This window comes from Hypanus sabinus, chromosome 1, assembly GCF_030144855.1.
Source record: "Hypanus sabinus isolate sHypSab1 chromosome 1, sHypSab1.hap1, whole genome shotgun sequence".
NCBI lineage: Eukaryota > Metazoa > Chordata > Chondrichthyes > Myliobatiformes > Dasyatidae > Hypanus > Hypanus sabinus.
In genome coordinates, this window is record NC_082706.1 from 166,400,908 (window position 1) to 166,424,876 (window position 23,969).

The 23,969-nt window shown below is 39.3% G+C and overlaps 1 protein-coding gene across 4 annotated transcripts in view; it reads left to right on the forward strand.

Annotated features, from left to right (window-relative positions):
• The window catches only part of sntg1 (syntrophin, gamma 1), a 442,632-nt gene that overhangs the window by 319,328 nt on the left and 99,335 nt on the right, over positions 1 to 23,969 (forward strand). For all 4 annotated transcript variants that reach the window (XM_059980773.1, XM_059980783.1, XM_059980754.1 and 1 more), the window contains one exon: positions 2,501 to 2,555. In XM_059980773.1, coding sequence (XP_059836756.1) covers positions 2,501 to 2,555 — 55 coding nt within the window. The remainder of the gene's footprint in view (positions 1 to 2,500; positions 2,556 to 23,969) is intronic.

Here is a 23,969-nt window from a genome sequence, read left to right on the forward strand (position 1 = left end):
AATGTGCCGTCTGCCAATCTCATTCTTATCCACAGAGCATCGTGTCCATTCCGCTAACTGATGAATCCCCTATCATTTTGTCAGGACCTGCCTCTCTCCATCATAGAGGCAAACTCAGTGCCAGAAACCCAACCACTGTGGCTGTCACCCCACCCCCCAATCAACAGTTTCCAAAGTGATAAACCGGTTGTTGAGGGGGATGCTTACAGGGCACTCTGCACCAACTCCTTAACCCTTTTCACCTTCCTGACTGTCACTTAATCTTTAGTCCTGCACTTGAGTGTAACTATCTCTGTATATGTCCTATCTCTCACCCCTTCAGCCTCCCAAAATTCATCCAGTTCCAGGTCCAACTCCTTAATGCAGGTTGTTAGAAGCTGCAGCTGGATGAACTTCTTGTAGTTGTCATCATAATCAGGCTTATTATCACCAGCCTGTGTCATCAGGGAGATTGGAGGTCTCCCTGCCTTCTCACATCCCACAAGAGGATTATTTCCCTGTCCTAGCTGAGCAGATATAATGGAGGGAAAGAAAAAAAAACTTAACCTTCAAGTTTTCTTTGCTTTGCTTTCTCTGACTGAAGCCTCTCTTTGTTGAGGTCTCAAAGAGCTCAAGCCTCAAGATTACCAGTGACTCCGTCCTCTCAGACAGCAGCCACTATACTGGTGGTAGCTGCACTTGCACCACCTTCCTTTAATTTGATCATGCTAATCAATCCCAAACACCAGTTGGTTGCTGGTCAAAGCTCTTTATATATAAGTTACATGTATTGTACACAACAAATATATAGTTAACAATGACATAATAGTTTGTTGCTGTTATAAAAACACCTTAGTATAAAGCTTTTTATGTATCTTGCAATTATTAAATTAAGAAGAACTCACAGGGCTCCCAAATGTAACCAAGATACAGATAGTTAATTATAAATGATAACATGCATTGATACAGTATATTGTGGATATTCTGCCTGACTGACCTGTTGATATTGGAAATATTGACAGCTAGTAAATGCCACCAGGTGTTAATTTACCTAGAAATAAGTTCGTATCTATTGGCTTGATCGGGTGTCACTCTTGTGCTTCATTGAATGGTTAATGTTGCCTTCTGTTTCAAAAATCAAAATGAAAGGCTTGCTTAGAAGAATTTGCGCTGACAATTAGAACAAATTATAAACATGTCCCTTTGGAGCAGATGCAACCAAATATTAATGACAAGATTGCTGCTGTGTTTCACAACACTGAATGCTTCAAAGTCAAAAGAAGGCATTTACTAACAAGCCAAACATTAGCAAGAAGCAGCTGCAGACCAGATAACTTGAAAAAATCTCTGCAATAATTAGGCACTGATGAGATTGAAAACATTTGCTCCACAGAAATCTATTTACTTCAAATGACTGATCCTCAGCATTGCCAGTGGCTTGGAATCGTATTACTGAAACCAATGGCTTTACAATCAATTTACCTTATGCAAAACATAGGCCTTGGAGAAGATAATATCTTTCTGTGTTGGACTTATAACAGGTGTTGTGCGGTAACAATGGGGTATGCTCATATTAAATTATAACAGTACATTACAGATCCAGTCCCAGAACATCCTTGGTTTTTTTGTAAGTTAAGAATGAAGAATGGGTTTAAATAAATGGAAAAGTCCTTTTGTGAATTACAATTAATATGCTATGATAATAAATGAATAATAACTCTGTCTTCATAGAATGTGTTCATAATATTGTGTCTCTCTCAGTCACTGTGTAAATTGAGATAGTGGTTCCATCAACAGTTTTCTTATTCTCAAAGAATGGTTACCAGAAATATTCACATTTCGACAGTTAGCACATACTATTTGCCATCACTTTCATTTGCTGCTTTTTAGAATTGAATCATATTTACATTTATTATCACAAATTGTAATTTTTGGATGTATTGACCAGCTATGTCACAACAGAAGAATCCTTATATTTAAATAGTTGCTCTGTGCTCTTCAATATGTACAGTAATGTTTAAAAGTCTCAGGCACTTGTACATAGCTAGGGTGCCTAAGACTTGTGCACATACCGGAAGCTGTGTTTTTATACAATATTCTGCGTAGGTTAATTTTGATTGAATTTTAAGAACATGGTGGAAAGACATCCATCTCCAGTCTCTCTTTATTTGTCCTTGAAATAGCAGTATCTGTAAGTCTCAAGTTTCTGTTAACATTTGTAAACATTTAGTAGATACAGTACTATACAAACGTGTTAAGCACCTTATCTATAGATATGTGCCTAAGACTTTTGCACAGGACTGTAAGCATCTTCTCATTTATATTCAACTCTTTTTTCTGATAACTGGAAATTAATTTAAAGATTCATTTTTTCATTTTTTCAGCAGTATGTCTATGCATCAAGGGATAAAATATGCAAACAAACTTACATAAATTACAATATTAATTATGCATGTCATCTTGTTTGTTATGGCTCAATTAAATGTGTACTGATCAGTCTGACATCTTTCACATTTTGCAGGCCAGCATTGCTCTCTGTGCTGTGGCACATGGATTTCAGGACTACGGCTGACGAGGTAGGTTCAATTCAAGCTTTCAGCTCACATTGTTAGATTAAATTAAAGAGGGAAACGTGCATGGCTTTTAAAGGACAGATTTCTGCATTGACCAATTCATCATTGAAATCTACTTTTCAGTACATTCTGAATGCTACTTCTACTGATTATATACTGGCTCTTTTACTTGGGGTGACAGCACTCATCAGAGAACTCAAGGAAAATAGCCCGCAAAGACCTTGCACCCTCTGTGTCATGATTTCATCATTCTTAATGCTGGTAATTGATGTTTCCGTTCAGTGAGGTCTTTGGTAACCAGCACCAGTGAAATCAGCAAGTGAGATGAATGGTCAAATATTCTGAATATTCTCCCAACAACTAACTTGGCAATTTGAAAAAAATGCAACTTCTAACTGTCTTTTCAAATATCTTCAAATAAACTACATGGATATTGGAACATTTGCATGAAACCAAATCAATTTAACAGTTCCTTATGAAATAAATTAAATATTTTTTATCATTCAAAAGGCATAGCTATCTGAAATGATTGTATGAGGGAATGACAATCTATACAAGACAAACCAGAATAGTTGCTTACCAGTAATGATGGATTATTAAAATACATTGTGCAATAATATGCAATGTTTTCATGATTTTCCCCCACAGAGAATGATTAGTAAAACTTGAAGATCATAATAGTTCACTGTTTTGATAATTATGATTGTAAAACAGCTAGAGAATGGGATCATGGGCAGTAATTTATTTTACTCAAGAATTTGCTCTGGTTTACTTGGTGAATAAATAGATTTGTTATGACCATAATGAAAAAAAATCCAACCCAACAGCTTGAAGTGCAACAAAGCTTTGGAATGATTTAATGTGACATACTTCTGGAAACTTAATCAAAGTTCCAATTATTTTCGATGGCAGGAAATTTAAATTTCCATCCTAATTTTAAAAGGACAATAAAAATGACATAAAGAACAATCGGACCTGTAAGAAACAAACAACTTTTTAGAGACTTTTGGGTTTAATTAATTAATTTATTGGGTTACAGTGTGGAGTAGGCCCTTCCAGCCCCATACTGCCCAGCAATCCCCTGGTTTAATCCAAACCTACCCAGGGGTAGTTTATGATAACCAAGTAATCTACTAACTGATGCATCTTTGGACTGGGAGGAAACCAGAGCACCCAGAGGAAACCCGAGCACCCAGAGGAAACCCAAGTGGTCACGTGGAGAATGTACAAACTCCTTACAGGGAATAGAATCAAGGTTGTTGGCACTGTAATTAGAAGAAATTATTTAAGTAGGTTTCAATTAACAGTGAATTCAATGGAGAGTTTCCAGTGTGTTTTACAATACTGCTTGGTGTGCTTAATGTTCTTTTAGGTTTGAAGTCCCTTTTAAGTTCAATAGATTTAAATGACACTGTGAAGTTATTTAGAAGAATAATATCTCCATTAATTGCACCTTCCACAGTGTAGCACATGGGTTCCCAACATTTTTATGCCATGAACCTTTAGCATTAACCAAAGGTTTTGTGGACCCCAGACTGGGTACCCCTGGTGTTGCACTTCATTAGTCTTTTACTGGAGTGTCAGCTTAAGTCCTGAGATCTAGTCCATGTGAAATCACAATCTTCTTACTTAGGTGGGATGCTACCAGTATGTGGGAGATACAAGTAAGATGGGCAATAACAACAATGGAAGTATATTTAGAGAGACAGAAGTTATGAAGCTTAGTGGTAGGCAGTGATGACATTAAATATGATATTGGCTTCATTGAGGATTACAGCAAATGGCTTATCTAGTCCTTGCCAAAATTCAATGCTGCCTAGTCCCATCTACCTGCACCTGGACTATGGACATCCACACCCTTCACTTCCATATGGCTATTCAAACTTCCCTAAAATATTGCAATGTAACCCACATCCACCACTTCCAATGGCAGCATGTTCCACACTCTCAGCACCCTCTGAATTCTCCCTCATGTTCCCCTTAAAAAATTCACCTTTCACCCAAGACTTATAGTTCAAGTCTCACCCAACCTCAGTGAAAAAAGCCGGCTTGCATTTAGCCTATCTATGCTGCTCATAATTTGTTTTATACCTCTTATTAAATCTCTGTTCATTCTCCTACAATCTTAGAAATAGAAGTCCTAATCTATTTAATCTTTCCCTATAACTCAGGTCTTCAAGTCCAGGCAAGATCCTTGTAAATTTTCTCTGCACACTTTCAACCTAATTGATATCTTTCCTGTAGGAAAGACTAAAACTGGACACAATGTTCCAAAGTAGGCCTCAACTATATTTTATACAACTTCAGCATAGCATCTCAACTCCTGTACTCTAACTTTATTTATACTCTGATTTATGAAGGCCAATGTGTCAAAATCTTTCTTTGCAAACATATCTGCCTGTCAGGAGAAGGTGATAATATGATACAAGTTTTTTCTTTTGTTAATGTATACATGCTAAAGGTAGAAGAATCCAGTTCACACACTATTTAAAATGAAGTAGGATATTATGGATGGCTGTTTTTCAACATAATATTCCAATTTATTTGTAGCCCTACATTACAATGCTTGCTGCATTGTTCCTCCCTCATTAATCACATGTATCTTCACCAAACTTCCTCATTCCTTGTTGCCCAGCACATGAAATTCAATATTCTCATACAAAATTCCTTCATGGTCTCATCTCAGATTGATTCATTGTCTCTTCCAGCGTTCATCTTAAAATTTGTCCTCTGACAGGGATCTACAGGGCATAGTTACACCATGAATCAAAAATGCTCCTGTGATTTAAGCCTTAATTTTTGTTCTTCACTTCTTCCCCCTTAAACTTTAAAAGCTTAATCCAATGCTTCTATTTAATCAAGTCTTTAGTTTTCTTTGCTAACTCTCATGCTGCTGTACAGTAACTTTAATCTAGCAAATATATAATTTTCAAACTGGATGTCAGCTTTATTCCCTGGTCAACACTGTGATTTAATTTGAAAAATCGGTATTTTGTTCACCTTTGTGTTTCAATTCAGTTTGTCGTCAACTCTGTTGTCCCTCTACAAAATTTATTAATACTATGCCTACTTGCTGTAATCCATTTTGGTTGAATGTAATCTAATTTCCAGTGGAAGACACTCTGCTCTGAGCTTTCATTCTTGTTGTTTGCCTTTGCTTTATGTCTTCTCTTCCCATTGTCGTATATTTTATCAAAGCTCAGAACCTGACCATCGTGATCATGCTCTAAGCAAATTTGGAAATTGTTTTCTGGTTAATTTATAGTTAACATTATCTATAGCTTATAAGAATTATTGAAAGTCACATCTAAAAAAAGTGAAGGAGAATCATGAAGGTGGAGTAAGAGAAAGAAATGGAGAAATATGAATAATATTGGACCATAATTGTGCTTCTATTTGCTGTTGACTAAGAAGTGCCATTGCTACTGCTATATTCTGAAGAAGGCACTAAGTGGAACATTAGAAGAAACCATAATGAATATAGTGAAATTGTAAGAGGAAGAGGGTTGATCAAGGGTACAGACAGAAACAACCTTGAGAAGGAAGCAAGCAGAAAAAAGAAAATGAGATTCTGAATAGAAATATTGCTGCTGAGTAAAATTATAGATTGTCCTACGACTTTATGGGGTGGTGTGTGCCACATATTCTACAGAATTTAAATTTTACTATCACTCATCGACTCCTTTTCAGAGCTTTGAGAAAACACATCTTTCACTTTAGCCAGTCATTTGTCAATTGAACTGTAAGGATGGTAAAAACAATTTTACATGATGTAACCGTGTGATACAGTTTTGATGGATAGAAGCAACCCTCTAATCAAAAGGTAGCAATTTCCTTAGCAGTAAATGCATAACATACCTTTTTTTTAAATTAACAAAACTATATTAACAGCTAAACACATTTTCACTGGAGGCTTACATAAACTGAGCTGACAACTTCTGGTTTATACTAATTAATAATCACGTATACATGTAAAGGTATATTGACATGCAGCATTTGTGTTAATTGTGCCTGAGGATATGTTGTGGGCTGGTGTTGCCATACTTTCTGTCACCAACGTAGCATGAGTACCATGTTCAGCAGAAAAACATAAGCAACAACAACAGCAGCAAAACAAGCCCCTTTCTTTCCTCCCACCCACCCACTCAAACACACAGACACACCTCCAATCTCCAGTCCTTGTCCTGACCCACAGACATCAGGCCTCTGATTCGGACATGTTGACCCAGAGTTTTGACCAGCAAGTTCAAGGTCAAGTTTAATTGTCATTCAACCATATCCGAATACCTGTGAATACAGTCAAATGTAACTGCATTACTCCAGGTCCAAGGTGCAAAACCCAGTAACAACAGCACAAGGCATATAAAGCTTATATAAAATAGTCAGCAGCAAAAATATCATCCAAGACCCCAAGTCCCATGAAAGTTGCAGGAATCTGCAGTTGAACACAATACAGCTTGTCTTCTGAGAAGCAAACACTGGGGACAGCATGAACTCCAGCTTGGACACCGCTTCACACCACCGCTAGTTACTCAGACACCTCTCCTGGGGGCTGTAAATAGGTGATACCGTAGCTTGACCGAGGCCAAGCAGCTGCACTGCTGTCGGCCCCTGCTGGCCGTCAATAGATCAGTGAAGTGGATTGTAGCATTCCACTTTAACAATGTCCGACAGGGTGTTGTAGTTACAAGAAAAGTAGCTGACGATCACTCAGTGTTGGACTGCACAGGGCTTTTGTGCACCAACTCCTCCAATGCTTCTCTGATGTAGGCAGAGGCACGATCTGCACCAAGTCCAGCTCCTTCACTTTCTCTGCCAATGACTAACATGCTGTACTTTAAGTTCTTAATGTTCAGAGGGTCTTGTGATCATAAAAAGTTACGATTAGAAAAGGCAATATCAATTCTGGTTGACCCCAAGCTGCTGCGATTAAACGTGCCACCATCTTACCAGAATCTTATAGGGCCTCGACCTCCATAGTCACTGACTTTGATCTTTGCCCTTTGGACTTTGACCTCTAATTTGAATCCAGGACTCACTGATCATAGGATTTTGGAATCCGGGCTTTGAACTTCAAACTTGCAAGAACCTCTGCCCCTGGAACTTGCTGACATGGGAGAACTCACTGACCCAGGACCCACTGGCCTCGGTCAGTGACCACAGGAATCGCTGGTCTTCATCTTCAACATTTGCCAACCTGACCTCTGTCTACAGGAATCACTGGTCACAAATCACAATCCACTCTGGCATGGAGTCCAAGCAGCCGTTCTTGCCCGTGTCTCTTCAATATCTACCTCGGATGCTATATTCCTATCTCCTCTGTACCTAAACCATATCTCCCCATGTTTAAACAAGCTTACAAAACAACTACATAAATGTGAGCCACAACTCATCAAACATCACAGTTTTTTTTGTAGTATTGTAAAAATTGAAATAAACATATTTACTGATTAAAAAGATTACTGCTGAAGTTTGGTCATGAGTTCAATTTCAAGTTGCAAAAACTTGGATGGGGGTATTGAGGACTATGGTGTGGGTTGATAGCACTAGGCAGAATAACAGTTCGGCACAGACTAGATGGGTGAAAGGCCTGTTTCTGTGCTGTAGTGCTCTATGACTCCAAGAATCTAAGGTTGTCAACTCAGTGAAAGAATCCCTTTGGTCTGCACAAAACTTGTTGGTTTCCAAGCACAGTGAAATGTTTATAAGGTAATGCTGTAGTCCAGGTTGCTAGCTGAAGAACACACTGGTGAAGCCAATGCAAAGGATTGGTGAGAAGAACCGCAGTACGGGCTCTTTCCACTACCACGCCACACATGGAAGGGCAGGGTTGGGATGGGGATGCCCTTCAAACATTGAAAGTGGTTTCACAGACACAAGAGACAGAGATTCTGCAGATGCTGGAAATCATGAGCAACACACACAACATTCTGGAGGAACTCAGCAAGTCAGGCAACATCTATGGAGGGCAATAAACAGTTGACACTTGAGGCTGAAACCGGTCATCAGGACTGGAAAGGAAGGGGACAGATGCCACAATAGGAAGGAGGAAGGTGGAGAAGGAATATCCACTGACAGGTGATAGGTGAGTCCAGGTGAAGGGGGTGGGGGGGGGGGGAATGATGTGAGAAACTGGGAAATACTTTATTTAAATTTATAGACTTACATTCATGATAACATTCAAAACAGCATTTCTGACATATAACCAAATCTGTCAGCTTATATACACTATATTCAATATATTTGCAAGTATGTTTAAAATTTAAATATTAAGTACTTATGTAGATAGCTAGAGAAACACTACCAAGTGCGACAAACCCATGAAAACTTGGATCACCTTCTAAAGAAGCAGTGAACCTCTTGTGCTTTCTTAGTTTATGGATTTTCCTCCAATGTCATATTTTTACTTTTTTTTTGTTTCTTTGGACTTTCCGAAATTTGAATCTGCCTTAGTGCATCATTGCCTTTCATCAACATAGCTCAGATGGTTGCTTAGCATTTCAATGATTCATAAGAAAGGTATTCCATTCCATTTAAATTAGCCAGTGCTTAACCCATATGATATCATAGAAGTTTATCAGCTAGCTGCACTGTATTCTGTCCTCAATTCAATCCAATTATTTCAGTAATTCATTGTCCTTGAAGAATACTACAGGCACTACAATGGCTCCCACATTTTGTCATAGGGTTTGAGGAATCCAATATAACAATTGTTTTAATTTCAAGAAATGTCTTCTGTTTATCCACACTTCTGAAAGTTTTCACACTCTCTCTGTCTTACTTTAGTGTGGGAGATTTTGTGCCTATGAGTTCTTCTGAGATGGTCTTAATATTTGAGTTTTACCATGCATATCTGAATAAATGGGTAAACAGTACTCCAAGTTTAAAAAAAAACACAAAAGAAGAACTACAAATGTTGGAATGTGGAGTAATAAACAAAATGCTGAAGCAATTCAACAAGTCAGGCAGCACCTGTTATGGGAAATAGATAGTCAGTATGTTTGTGGCATAAGTGCACTGAATTGCAAGCATGGTATAAAATTTTTACAAGATGTAACTACGTGACAGTCTCTTAAGGTAGTAATGTTATTTACTACCTCACAAATGACCAAACTGCCTGCCCCCTCGGTCACCTCATGTCCCAAATGTGGAAGAATCTACTGTTTCCTCATTAGTTATTGCAGAACCCACAAAACTGGGGTGGAAATTAGTCATCCGCAATCCAAAGGAATTTAATTTTTTTCTCTAACAGAAATAAAATACTTTACTTCACAATTAGACAGTTTTACTTTGAGTATCTGACCCCTCCAACATACAGTATTTTGTTTTCAGAACTAACAATGGGATTTTGTGTCAGACTTCACTGTGGAAGACACTAGCAGTATGCCTGATGCTGTAATGTATGAAGGAAAAGAAGTGGGTACAGTTTCTATTACAAGAGAGAAGGTGCTCAAAAATCTAAAAGACCTAAACGTACATAGGTCACCTGGACCAGATGAACTACAGCCTAGGGTTCTGAAAGAGATAGCATTAGAGACTGTAGTGGCATTAGAAATGATCTTTCAAAAATCACTGGACTCTGGCATAGTGCCAGAGGACTGGAAAATTGCAAATCTCACTCCACTCTTTAAGAAAGGAGGGAGGCAGCAGAAAGGAAATTATAGACCAGTTAGCCTAACCTTTGTGGTTGGGAAAACTACTTGGTGACATAGGACAAGATAGTACAAAGCCAGCATGGTTTCCTTCAGGGAAAATTCTGCCTGACGTACCTGTTGGAATTCTTTGAGGAGATTACAATTAGGATAGATAAAGGGGATACAGTGGATGTTGTATATTTGGACTTTCAAAAGGCCTTTGACAAGGTGTCACCCATGAGGCTGCTTACCAAGTTAAGAGCCCATGGTATTACAGGACAGTTACTAACATGGTTAGAGTATATTGGCTGATTGGTAGGAGGCAGGGAGCAGGACGAATAGGATCCTTTTTTGGTTGGTTACCAGTGACTAGTGGTGTTCTGTGGGGGTCAGTGTTGGGACCACTTCTTTTTTATGCTATATATAAATGATTTAGATGATGGAATAGGTGGCTTTGTTGCCAAGTTTGCAGACGATACAAAGATTGGTGGATGGGTAGGTAGTGTTGAGGAAACTGGTAGGATGCAGAAGGACTTAGACAGATTAGGAGAATGGACAAGAAAGTGGCAAATAAAATACAATGTTGAAAAATGCATGTTCATGCACTTCGGTAGTAGCAATAAATGTGTGGACTATTTTCTAAACGGAGAAAATCCAAAAACCTGAGGTACAAAGGATCTGTGGAGTCCTTGGGCGGAACACCCTAAAGGTTAACTTGCGGGTCGAGTCGGTGGTGAGGAAGGCAAATGCCATGTTAGCATTCATTTCGAGGTCTAGAATACAAGAGGAAGGATGTGATGCTGAGGCTTATAAGGCACTGGTGAGACCTCACCTTGAGTATTGTGAACAGTTTTGAGCCCCTCATCTTAGAAAAGACCTGCTGGCATTGGAGGGGATCCAGAGGAGATTCACAAGGATGATTCTATGAATGAAAGGGTTATCATACAAAGACTATTTGATGGCTCTGGGGCTGTACTCACTGGAATTCAGAAGGATGGGGGGAGATCTTATTGAAACCTTTTGAAAATTGAAAGGCCTAGACAGAGTAGAGGTGGAAAGGGTGTTTCCCATGGTGGGAAAGTCCAGGACAAGAGGGCAGAGCCTCAGAATAGAGGGGTACCCTTTCAAAACAGAGATGCAGAGATTTCTTTAGCCAAAGGATGGGGAATTTATGGAATTTGTAATATAAATCTGTAATATAAATTATGGAATATAAATCTGTACAGCTGTGCAGGCCAGGTCATTGGGTGTATTTAAGGAAAAGATTGAAAGGTTCTTGATTGGACATGGCATCAAAGGTTATGGGGAGAAGGCTGGGAACTGGGGTTGAGGTGTGGAGGGAAAAAAGGATCAGGCAACAATATGACGGAGCTGACTCATTGGACCAGATGACCTAATTCTGTTCCCATGTCATATGGACTTGTGGTCATATGGTCGAAAAGAAAAAAGTTACAATAAGATATTGCTTCAGATTTCCATTCCATTTTGAGAAAAGAGATGCTTCCAGATATTGTGCCAAATATCTTCTCTATTTACCTGATGAAATCAGTCAGTCTCTTTGTACCTTTTTATTAGTCAAGCCATTGTCGAAGATTGAAATGTTATGTTGCAGGTGGCAGGGTGGTTGTGAAGCTGTACTTGGAATACTATGTACAATTTTGGGATATCACTAAACAGGAAAAATGTGCAGAGAAGATTTATAAGGATGCTGCAGGAACCTGAGGGCCTGAATTATAGGGAAAAGTTAGGTAAGCTAAGACTTCATTCCTTGGAATATAGAATATTGAGAGGCATAAAATCATGAGGGGTATACATAGGGCAAATACATATAGTATTTTCCCCAGGAAATAAGAGCTAAGATCTAGCAAAGATAAAAGCAAATAGTAATAAAGAACTTAAGCAACTTAAAAAAACTTTTAAACATCTTTAAATATTTGTAGTCTGGTCACTAGGTCAGCAAGTTGTTTACTATATACTGAACTGTCTATTGTTTACCTGTGCTGCAACCATTTTGAATTATATTTTATTAACTTGTTTATGGTAATGCTTTGGTTTATGTGCTGTGTGTGATATATGTTGTTTGTGTGCACTGTGGTCCACAAAAATGTTGTTTTGTTTGGTTGTATATATGGACAGTCAGATGACAATGAACTTGAAGTTTCACACAAGGCTCTCACAGCCATTCTCTTCCACTCAAGACTATTTGTGCCTTCTCCGAACTAGCACAGGCTTCTTTAGTAAGTTGGACTGTGAGTATAATACATGTCCAAATTGCCTTTTCTATGCTGAACTTTTAGAGAACTTTGCTGGTAGAGTGCAGTTCAAGACTACTTAATGTCATTTCTAATGCGCATGAGTAAAAGAGAATGAAATAATTATTATTCTGGATCCAGAGCAGTGCAAACAAGTCACAAAAAGATAAAGCATGCAATAATAAAAAAATACATAAAATAGCTTGCATGTCAATTGATTGTATGTCATTATGTGGCACTAGACATAGAAATGTCTGTACATAATATGGCCGACAGGAAATAATGAAGTGGTGGATGAGGTGTGTGGAGGGTGGATTAGTGGATAGAGGTGTTAATCAGCTTTACTGCATGGGGAAGATAACTCCTTTTCATGTTGGCCCTGATGTGGATGCCATGTTGTCTCCTCCCTAATGGGAGTAAGACAGACAGTCCATGAACAGGGTGGGTGGGATCCTTCATGATGTTACTGGTCTATACAGTATGCCAGGAAATCCTGAAATCAGAGACCATTATAAAGGGCAATGTATTTTGTTGTGTTGTAGCGGTGTGCACACGCAGCGCTAAAATAACGACACAGAGTCGGTAAACTGCAGTTAAAGGAAGATTTTATTCGAACTTCACAGCTTTGCTTTAAAGCCTCCCTGATCCCGCCCCTCCCCGGGTGCGGATGCTGTAGGGGGCACGTACTCACAATCCCCCACAGGCTTTTCCCTTTGTTGGTGAAGCAGACCTGGCGCCCTTTTGGGACGGGCCTTTGTGCCGGCGCGCTGGCTATTTGTGAGCCGGTTCGAGTGCGCTAGGCAGTGGGTCGCCACAGTGTGGACATTTCCTGGCAAAAGCTGGTTAAGCTTCCAGCAAAAGATCTTTTATAATTAGTTTCAGATCAACCAGAACCTTATCATCATTGAGGTTGAAAGTGTCACCAGATCTATTGAAAAAGATGGGTCAGGAGGCATCAGCTCTCATGAATCTGATCAAACAGAATGGATCTTAGCACTACTGTCCCTTCAAAATATTTTTTTCACCAGCCTGATCTTAATCTGGCAGAAAGCCAAATTGAATAACGCTTATAATGCAATACATCAAACATATCCATGGTACGAAATGTTATCATATTTATTCAGAAAACCATACGAGAAATGGAAATGTTTTCGCCAGAATTGATTGTTTTCCTCAATCGCCTGCGGTTTGTCTCGGTCTTTACTGTGACTGGAAGATTGCCTTTTTGCCTCACTGTCCTTGGCAAAACATTCTAAATACACCCTGGCAAGAACACTGCTTCTGCCTGTGTCTCCTAATTTTATTCAAGGATAGACAACAGCATGAAGCTATAAATGCAATTTTATGAAAGGGTCATTTTTGTTCAATATAAATATATTTTAACGGCAGTGATTTTACTGCAGATACTAAATTTGTGGAACACAGGAAAAATTCTATTTTTTCTTTCTTTGCTTAGCTTCTCACTCAGTTTATCTGCACCAAGTAAGTAATGAAATTGGTATATATTTTTAGCAGTCAGTTGTTTCTTTAAAAATTATTTGACAGAATAGACCAACTTTTGTGGGTTATAAATAATCTGAGAACATTTATCTCCATTAATGAAGTAAAGCATTCAAAAATTCAACATCTTTGGCAGAGAATCAGTTGCCTGTGATTTTTTTCTGCAGTTGTTTGCAGTTATATATTGCCATTGATTGGTTGATGTGCATTTATTTCATATCAAACAAACTACTGGAATTTAAGAAAGCTATTGCAGTATATTTTTTGACAATTACTGTAAGCGAATAACACTGATGGAGGGGGATTTTAAGCAAAGCGGGAATTACCTTTTTACAAGCTGCAGTATTATGACTAGCTGAAGTTCATTCCCCTTTGCAATATTCAGGGATTGGATATTTAATTGAAGAGCTGGATGTATATGAGAGGACAGAAGCAATGTGGTAGTTAATTCAAATAGAGTGTATATTTTAAGGGTTGAATTCCCAGTATGTAGCTACAGTATGTTTGGTGTGTGTGCATGCCATAAACTGAAAATTAATTGAAAATTGCATAAATACTTGTCATGTGTGAATTTAACAGATTCATTTGAATGTGCCCATTTAAATGATTGATTATAGAAAGTAAAATAATATTTTAATCTAATGCCCTGGTTGTATAAAAGAATAAGCAACCCTGAAAAAGTAAAGCAATGTTCTTGTCAGTGAACTATGATGTCCAGATTTATTGATTTGTTACATTTGCCTAGGCTACCTCCTTTGCAGCGCTGGACAGATATCTTAATTGCTACCACTAGTTACGTCACTGAAACACTACTTTAGTGAATCAAAAGGGACATTATTTCCTGATTGATTAAATTTTTCTGCTAAAGAGTAGATTGTATTTAATGAAAAAAAAATATATTTCCTATTTACAAACTGAACATCTTGTCAATGAGTTTATTAATTTGTTTTATGTTACACTGTGGTCTGTGATGTAGCCATTTGTTCATAATGGAGAGCCAAATGAGACAGTGCAAGGTTATACTATTGGTTTTTGTTTATTTTATACCCCTAATTTGTGCTACAAAGCCAAAATACTGAAATCATTAATAAAATCAGAAAATGCTGGAAATAGTCAGCAGAACAGTGAACATTTATGGAAAGAGAAACAGAGTTAACACTTCAGGTTCTGGAGAAAAATTATGAATGTGAAAGGTTAACCTGACTTTCTTTGAATAGCACTATGGATCAATATTTAGTTGTCAACCCTTTGCTGTCTTTATGTCCCTTGACTATTAAATCTTAATAGTGATTCTTCTTTCTATCTAGTATAAATTGATTAAATTTTCCAATTCATTTACAGAAAATAAGGAGTGGAATGGGCAGTCATCGGACATTTTCTCATATAGTAAATTTGCTAAAGTACTTATATTTAGTTATTTCATTATAAAACACAAAACTGCAGTATAGAAAACTTTTTTTTCTCACCAGCAGTTAATTGGTCCTGCTTTCATTCTTTTCTGTTCAAAAACAGATTGTAGTGCCTTTCTTGTAATTTTACTATACCATGTTGTAGGGGGCACCTGCTTAATTCATGGGTTTATTAATAGTAAATCCAATTATTGTATCTCTTAACCACTTTGAACAACAATTTTTAGCTGAGATCGAGATTGCATGTATATCAAGTGTAGGGAGATCAGGCATTGCTGTGACCATGCTGATAACAGACTCACAGAACACATAATTAGGAAGGTATCAATTTCACCCTTATCTCTTGTGTACAAAGAATTGGCTATGAATAAAAGTGATCCGTTCTTATAAAAGAGGGAAGAGCAAGAAGTAGTATGGTGTGAAATTTCAGAATTCAGCTTAAGTGTACTGTATCAAACGTTCCATGCTCCAAACTATGTTTGTGACCATTTAGTGAGCTATAATTATTAACAGATATCTTGCTGTTGGAGATATTGTTTGGCTGGCAGGCCAGGCTTAAATGTGCAGCAATCTTGGAGAAGAATAATGATAACGGAATCCTTATAAAACGTTTCTGGACATTTTAGAGAAAACATGCATTGGGAGATTTCACTCATTAATTATTCGATAAATAAAAATCCTATATGACAAATTGGACTGAAGGGGCTGTTCCAGTGCCATACAGTTCTGTGCTTCTCTATCATGCTTTTCTCAGGCAAGATGCCTGTGTCTAGACAAAGTGCTTTCACCTGAACCATCCACATTCCACTTCTCTGTATTGAAGATGTCTGATATGCTGAATTCTTCTAGCAGTATTTTTTACACCTTATTCCAGCATCTGCAGTCTCTTGTGTCTCCAAGCCACATAAGCTTTTCAGTCAAAGTCTTGCATAGGTTGTACAAACCTGTTATTCTTCCATACAAACTGCAGAATATGACTATCATTCATTAATTTTGAAAGTGCTGCCAGGAAACAAAATGAATAGGGCAGATTACCTGCCACCCCTGGGCATCAATGGTGGTGAGATGGAGATGGTTAAAAGCCTCAAGTTCCTAGGTACAAACATCAATAGTAGCTTGTCCTGGTCCAATCATGTAAATACTATGTGAAGAAAGCACTCCAATGCCTCTAGTTCCCTAGTAGTCTGAGGGAACTGAGCATGGCTCCTTTGACCCTCACAAGTTTATACAGATGCATCATTGGAAGTATCTTATCCGGATGTATATGACAACTGCTTTGTCCAAGACTGCAAGAAAATGCAAGTTTTGGACACATCACAAAAAGCATCGCTGTTACACCACCATCAAGAATGCGTACCATGCCATCCCACACCTGCAATGAGGTAAGTCCAATCAACTGCTTGTACTTCTACTTCCGGCATACAGACTGAGACTGAGGACCCCAACTCCACAAGAGAGTTGGAGGAGACACTTAATGGACTACTTTGAATCTGCTTTGAATCGTATTCAGGGACTGAATCTTCGGAACTGAATGTTTATGCCACAGTTGTCACAAGCTTCATCAAGACCTCCACGGATGAGTTTATGGCTTCAAGAACATAGCAGACATGCCCAGACGTGAACGAACCAGGAGATTTTCCACCTGCTAAGGTCTAGATCTGTGACATTCCAGACTGATGATTCTGAACTATTTAAGAAGTCTGGGTACAACCTATGGAAGGCCATCTTAAGAGGAAAAAACCAAATCCAAGTTCAGTTAGAGACAAAATTGGATGTACATCAGCTATAGCAAGGTTTACAGGACATTTCTTTCCAGAAGGTGAAACCTAACATAAATGGGTGTGATGTTTCACTCTCTGTTGAGCTGAACAACTTTTATGCATGCTTTGAAAGGAAGAGTATATCTATATCTGTGCAAATCCCTGCAGCATCTGGCAATCCTGTGATATCTGTCTCTGATGTCAACGTCAGAGCATCTTTTAAGAGGATGAACCCTCACAAGACATCAGACCATAATGATGCACCTGGCAGGATACTGAAAACCTGTGCCAACCAATTGCCTGGAGTGTTCAAAGACATTTTCAATCTCTTACTGTTGCAGTCAGACATTCCCACCTCCTTCAAAAGGACACCAATCATACTGGTACTCAAGAGCAGCTGCCAAAATGACTATTGCCTAGTAGTATTCATATCTACTGTGATAAAGAACTTGAGAGGTTGACTATGGCTATAATTATATACATACAAGAGCGATACTGAAAATCTGGTTGAATGGTGCCACAATAACAGTTTCTCACTCAAAATCAGCAAAACCAAGGAGCTGAGTATTGACTACAGGAGGATGTATGAGCCAGTACTCATTAGGGGATCGGAGGTGGAGAAGCTCAGTAGCTTTAAGTTTATTGGCATTATCATATCAGAGGACTTGTCCTGGGGCCAGCACATAAGTGCCATCATAAAGAATCCATGACAGCACATTGGTCTTCTCTGAGGTTTGCGTAGATTTGGCATGACATTTGAAACATTGACAAATTTTGCAGTATCCTGACTGGCTGCATCATGGCCTGGTATGGAAGCACCAATGCCCAGTGGTGGATATTGTGGTGTTTGTTAAATTTCAGTAGTATTTGAGTAATATTATAAATATACCCCTAAGCTTCCCCCAAGCTATCAGACTCCTCAATACCCAGAGCCTGGACTGACACCTTACTGCCCTATTGTCTTGTTTATTATTTATTGTAATGCCTGCACTGTTTTGTGCACTTTATACAGTCCTGGCTAGGTCTGTAGTCTAGTGTAGTTATTTTCTGTATTGTTTTTTACATAGTTCAGTCTAGTTTTTGTACTGTGTCATGTAACACCATGGTCCTGAAAAAGTCTCATTTTTACTATGTACTGTATCAGCAGTTATGGTCGAAATGACAAGAAAAGTGACTTGATATTGTTTGAAGAAGCATTTTCCTACATTTAAATATTGTAAATGTATTTTTGATTTATCATTTTTGTTTGTTTAAATAATTCAATACAGGTTATACATAAAAACACATAAATGACATACATCATCACACAACCAAATCATAAGCTTGTGCCTCACTTAAAGTAAAAGCAAAGTTTAGACTTATCTCTTAGGCTCCCTTGTTTTTCTTTCAATTAGTTTTATGTTTTGGAATTACAAAACTAACACTAACAAGAACGTTTTAAACTAATTCAAGGTAACTACCGACCTGTTGAAATGCAATAAGATGTTTGATTTTTTTTAAAAAACAGAGCAAAATGTTCAAGCGAGGGAAAAAAGCAGTGCAGCATATGCTTCTTTTGGAAGAAACAGAAATGGTAGAGTTAGATTAAAAGGCAGTAAATGGACTAAATACATGGGTTTATCAACAGCGAATACCTAATGGGTGATAATTTTCATAAATTTTTTAAAATGCAGAAATGGTTGGCTATATCAGAAAGATAGACGTGTTTGATTGCACAAGAGATAACTAGATATTGCATACTGAGCAAATTGAGCAGTATTTTAAAGCAAGTGTAATAGCTGATGTGAAGCAATTGCTAGTTTTGTTGAGTGTAATAGGTGGAAGAAATTTTGTTTTTCTTTTGAAGCTTGACTGCTCCAACCAAACCAGCCAATGTGAGCTTTGCTGATATTGTGAAAGTAATGCAGGAACAATTAGAACCAAAATTATTGTTGTTTGCAGAACACCTTAGGTTTTATAAGTGGAATCAAAAGTAAGAGGCGTCCATTTCAGCATTACGTGACTAAATTGAAGAAATTGGCTGAACATTGTCAGTTTGGTAATGGGTTTGATGTTGCACTGAGAGACCATTTAGTTTGTAGAATCTTACAAGAAAACATTAAAAAGGCTCCTTACTGAAGCACAAATTACATTTTAAAGGACAATTGAAATAGGTGTATCAATGGAAACAGCATACATAGATGCAATACAGTTGCAATCAGGAATGAAGGTGAACACAAAATACACTGCAGATGCTGGGGTCAAAGCAACACGCTGGAGGAACTCAGTAGGTCGGGCAGCATCCATGGAAATGAACAGTTAATGTTTCGGGCCAAGACCCTTCGTCAGGACTGAAGAGGGAAGGAGCAGAGGCCCTATAAAGAAGGTGGGGGGAGGGTGGAAGGTGCCAGGTGAAAAACCAGTAAGAGGGAAGATCAAGAGGTGGGGGGGGGGAGCAGGAAGGGTAAGGCAGGAAAAGTGAAGAAGGAATGTAAGGGGAAAGCACTATGGGTAGTAGAAGGAGGCAGAACCAAGAGGGAAGTGATAGGCAGCTGGAAGAGGAAGCAGAGTGAAAATGAGATGGGGGAAGGGAGGTGGAGGGAATTACCAGAAGCTGGAGAATTCAATGTTCATACCACCAGGCTAGAGACTACCCAGACGGTATATGAGGTGTTGCTCCTCCAACCTGAGTTTGGCCTCATCATGGCAGTAGAAGAGGCCATGTATGGACATATCCAAATGGGAATATGAAGCAGAGTTGAAGTGGGTGGCAACCGGGAGATCCTGTCTGCTGTGGTGGATGAAGCGGTCCCCCGATCTGCGTCAGGTCTCGCCGATGTAGAGGAGGCCACACCGGGAGCACCGGATGCAATAGATGACCCCAACAGACTCATAAGTGAAGTGTTGCCTCACCTGGAAGGACTATTTGAGGCCCTGAATGGTGGTAAAAGAGGAGGTGTAGGGACAGGTGTAACACTTGCGCTTGCAGGAATAAGTGCCAGGTGGGAGATCCGTGGGGAGCGATGCATGGACCAGGGAGTTGCGGAAGGAACAATCCCTGTGGAAAGTGGGGAGGGGTAGAGAGGGAAAGATGTGCTTAGTGGTGGGGTCCTGTTGAATGTGACGGAAGTGGCAGAAGATAATGTGGTGGATCCAGAGGCTGGTGGGGTGGTAAGTGAGGACAAGGGAAATTCTGTCCCTGTTGTGGTGATGGGAGGATGGGGTGAGTGCTGAAGTGTGGAAAATGGAGGAGATGAGGTGAAGGCATAATTGATGATGGCAGGAGGGAAACCACAATCCTTAAAGAAAGAGGACATTTGAGATGTCCTGGAATGGAAACCCTTATCCTGGGAGCAGATGCGGCAGAGAACTCATTCCAGAAAATGAGTTTGAATGGCATCTTAGAGATACTGAACTGAACTGAACTGAAGCCTGCTGATATCCAACTAAGAACTTGTACTGGAGAAAAGATGAGTCCTATAGGAATGACATTCATAACAGTGAAATACAACAACCAACAAGTCACATTGGGATTATATGTGGTAAAATCAGGAGAGCCAGCATTGTGGGAATGTGAGTGGCTGAGACAACTACAACTTGACTGGAGATCCACCCACTATTTGCCTACCACATGCCCTGTTATAGAGTCAATTGAAAGCAAATTAAGAAAAGTGCTGGATGATGCAACAGCAGTGCTCAAGGATGGCATTGGAAAACTTAAACATATCAAGAGTAAGATCGTGCTAAATGAAAATGCCACACCTAAGTTTTGTAAGGCCCATCTAATTCCTTATGCAATCCATGATAATGTAGCCAATGGACTACTTTGCATAGAGGCTGAAGGAATTCTTTCCAACATCAAATGGAGTCCATGGGCAACAGCAGTGGTCCCAGTAGCCAAGAAGAATGCGTCTGACATGATCTATGGTGTTTTGGAATCAACATCAACCCAATAATGAAAGCAGATCAGTATCTTCTGCCCAGAATAGAGGATATCTTTGGAAACCTTTCTAGAAGTACACACTTCAGCAAAGTTGTCTCAACTGAAGTGTATCTACAAATGGAACTGGAAGATGAGTCCGAAGTGTTTCCCACCATAAGCACTCACAGCGTTTTATTGTAATAATAGGATTAACTTTGGAGTACCACTCAGTATTAGCTGGATGACATCATTGTTACCACTGAGGATGGCAAGGAACATGTCCAAAATTGACAAGGTGCCGCATATAATATAACCATATAACAATTACAGCACGGAAACAAGCTATCTCGGCCCTTCTAACGCTTACTCTAACACTTACTCTCACCTAGTTCCACCAACCTGCACTCAGCCCATAACCCTCCATTCCTTTCCAGTCCATATACCTATCCAATTTTACTTTAAATGACAATATCGAACCTGCCTCTACTGGAAGCTCGTTCCACACAGCTACCACTCTCTGAGTAAAGAAATTCCCCCTCGTGTTACCCTTAAACTTTTGCCCCCTAACTCTCAACTTATGTCCTCTTGTTTGAATCTCACCTACTCTCAATGGAAAAAGCCTATCCACGTCAACTCTATATATCCCCCTCATAATTTTAAATACCTCTATCAAGTCCCCCTCAACCTTCTACACTCCGAAGAATAAAAACCTAACTTGTTCAACCTTTCTCTGTAACTTAGGTGCTGAAACCCATGTAACATTCTAGTAAATCTCCTCTGCACTCTCTCTATTTTGTTGAAATCTTTCCTATAATTTGGTGACCAGAACTGTACACAATACTCCAAATTTGGCCTCACCAATGCCTTGTACAATTTTAACATTACATCCCAACTCCTATACTCAATGCTCTGATTTATAAAAGCTAGCATACCATAAGCTTTCTTCACCACCCTATCCACATGAGATTCCACCTTCAGTGGACTATGCACTATTATTCCTAGATCACTCTGCTCTACCGCATTCCTCAATGCCCTACCATTTACCCTGTATGTCCTATTTTGATTAGTCCTACCAAAATGTAGCACCTCACACTTATCAGCATTAAACTCCATCTGCCATCTTTCAGCCCACTCTTCTAACTGGCCTAAATCTCTGTGCAAGCTTTGAAAACCTACTTCATTATCCACAACGCCACCTATCTTAGTATCATCTGCTTACTTACTAATCCAATTTACCACCCCATCATCCAGATCATTAATGTATATGACAAACAACAATGGACCCAGTACAGATCCCTGAGGCACACCACGAGTCACCGGCCTCCAACCTGACAAACAGTTATCCACCACTACCCTCTGGCATCTCCCATCCAGCCACTGTTGAATCCATTTTACTACATCAATATTAATACCTAACGATTGAACCTCCCTAACTAACCTTCCATGCAGAACCTTGTCAAAGGCCTTACTGAAGTCCATATAGACAATATCCACTGCTTTACCCTCGTCAACCTTCCTATGAGGCTCCTTAGCAAGATAAGAGCCCATGGGATTACAGGAAAGCTACTAGCATGGGTGGAGCATTGACTGATCATCAGAAAACAGTGGAAGTAAAGGGATCCTACTCTGGCTGGCTGCTGGTTACCAGTGGAATTCCGTAGGCGTCGGTGTTGGGACTGCTGCCTTTTGTGATGTATGTCAATGATTTGGACTATGGAATTAATGGATTTGTGGCTAAATTTGCCGATGATACTAAGATAGGTGGAGGAGTGGGTAGTGCTGAGGAAACAGAGAGCCTGCAGAGAGACTTAGATAGTTTAGGGGAATGGGCAACAAGTGGCAAATGAAATATAATGTTGGAAAGTGTATGGTCATGCACTTTGGTGGAAGAAATAAACAGGCAGACTATTATTTAGATGGGGAGAGAATTCAAAATGTAGAGGTACAAAGGGACTTGGGAGTCCTTGTGCAGGATACCCTAAAGGTTAACTTCCAGGTTGAATCGGTGGTGAAGAAGGCAAATGCAATGTTGGCATTCATTTCGAGAGGCATAGAATATAAAAGCAGGGATGTGACGTTGAGGCTCTATAAGGCACTTTTGAGACCACACTTGGAATATTGTTTGCAGTTTTGGTCTTCTTATTTTAGAAAGGATATACTGACATTGGAGAAGGTTCAGAGAAGATTCACTGGACTGATTGCAGGATTGAAAGGGTTACTGTATGAGAAATGACTGGCAGCTCTTGGGCTGCATTCCCTTCAGTTCAGGAGAATGGCGGGGGTGGGGGGGATCTTAAAGAAATATTCAGAATGTTAAAAGGCTTGAACAGATTAGAAATGGCAAAGTTATTTCCCATGGTAGGGGATTCTAGGACAAAAGGGCACAACATCAGAACTGAAGGTCCTTTTAGAACTGAGATGTGGAGAAATTACTTTAGTCAGAGGGTGGTAAATCTGTGGAATTTTTTGCCACGAGTGGCTGTGGAGGCTAAGTCCTTGAGTGTAATTAAGCAGAGATAGATAGGTTCTTGATTAGCCAGTGCATCAAAGGGTATGGGGAGAAGGCAGGGGAGTGGGGATGACTGGAAGAATTGCATTAGCCCATGATTGAAACATAGAAAACCTACAGCACAATACAGGCTCCTCAGCCCACAAAGTTGTACCAAACATGTCTCTACCTTAGAAATTACTAGACCTCCCCATAGCCCTCTATTTTTCTAAGCTCCATGTACCTATCCAAAAGTCTTCAAAGACCCTGCCGTATCCGCCTCCACCACCGTTGCTGGCAGCCCATTCCATGCATTCACCATTCTCTGAGTAAAAAACTTAACCCCTGACATCACCTGTGTACCTACTCCCCAAGCACCTTAAACCTGTGTCCTCTTGTGGCAACCATTTCAGCCCTAGGAAAAAGCCTCTGACTATCCCCATGATCAATGCCTCTCATCATCTTACACACCT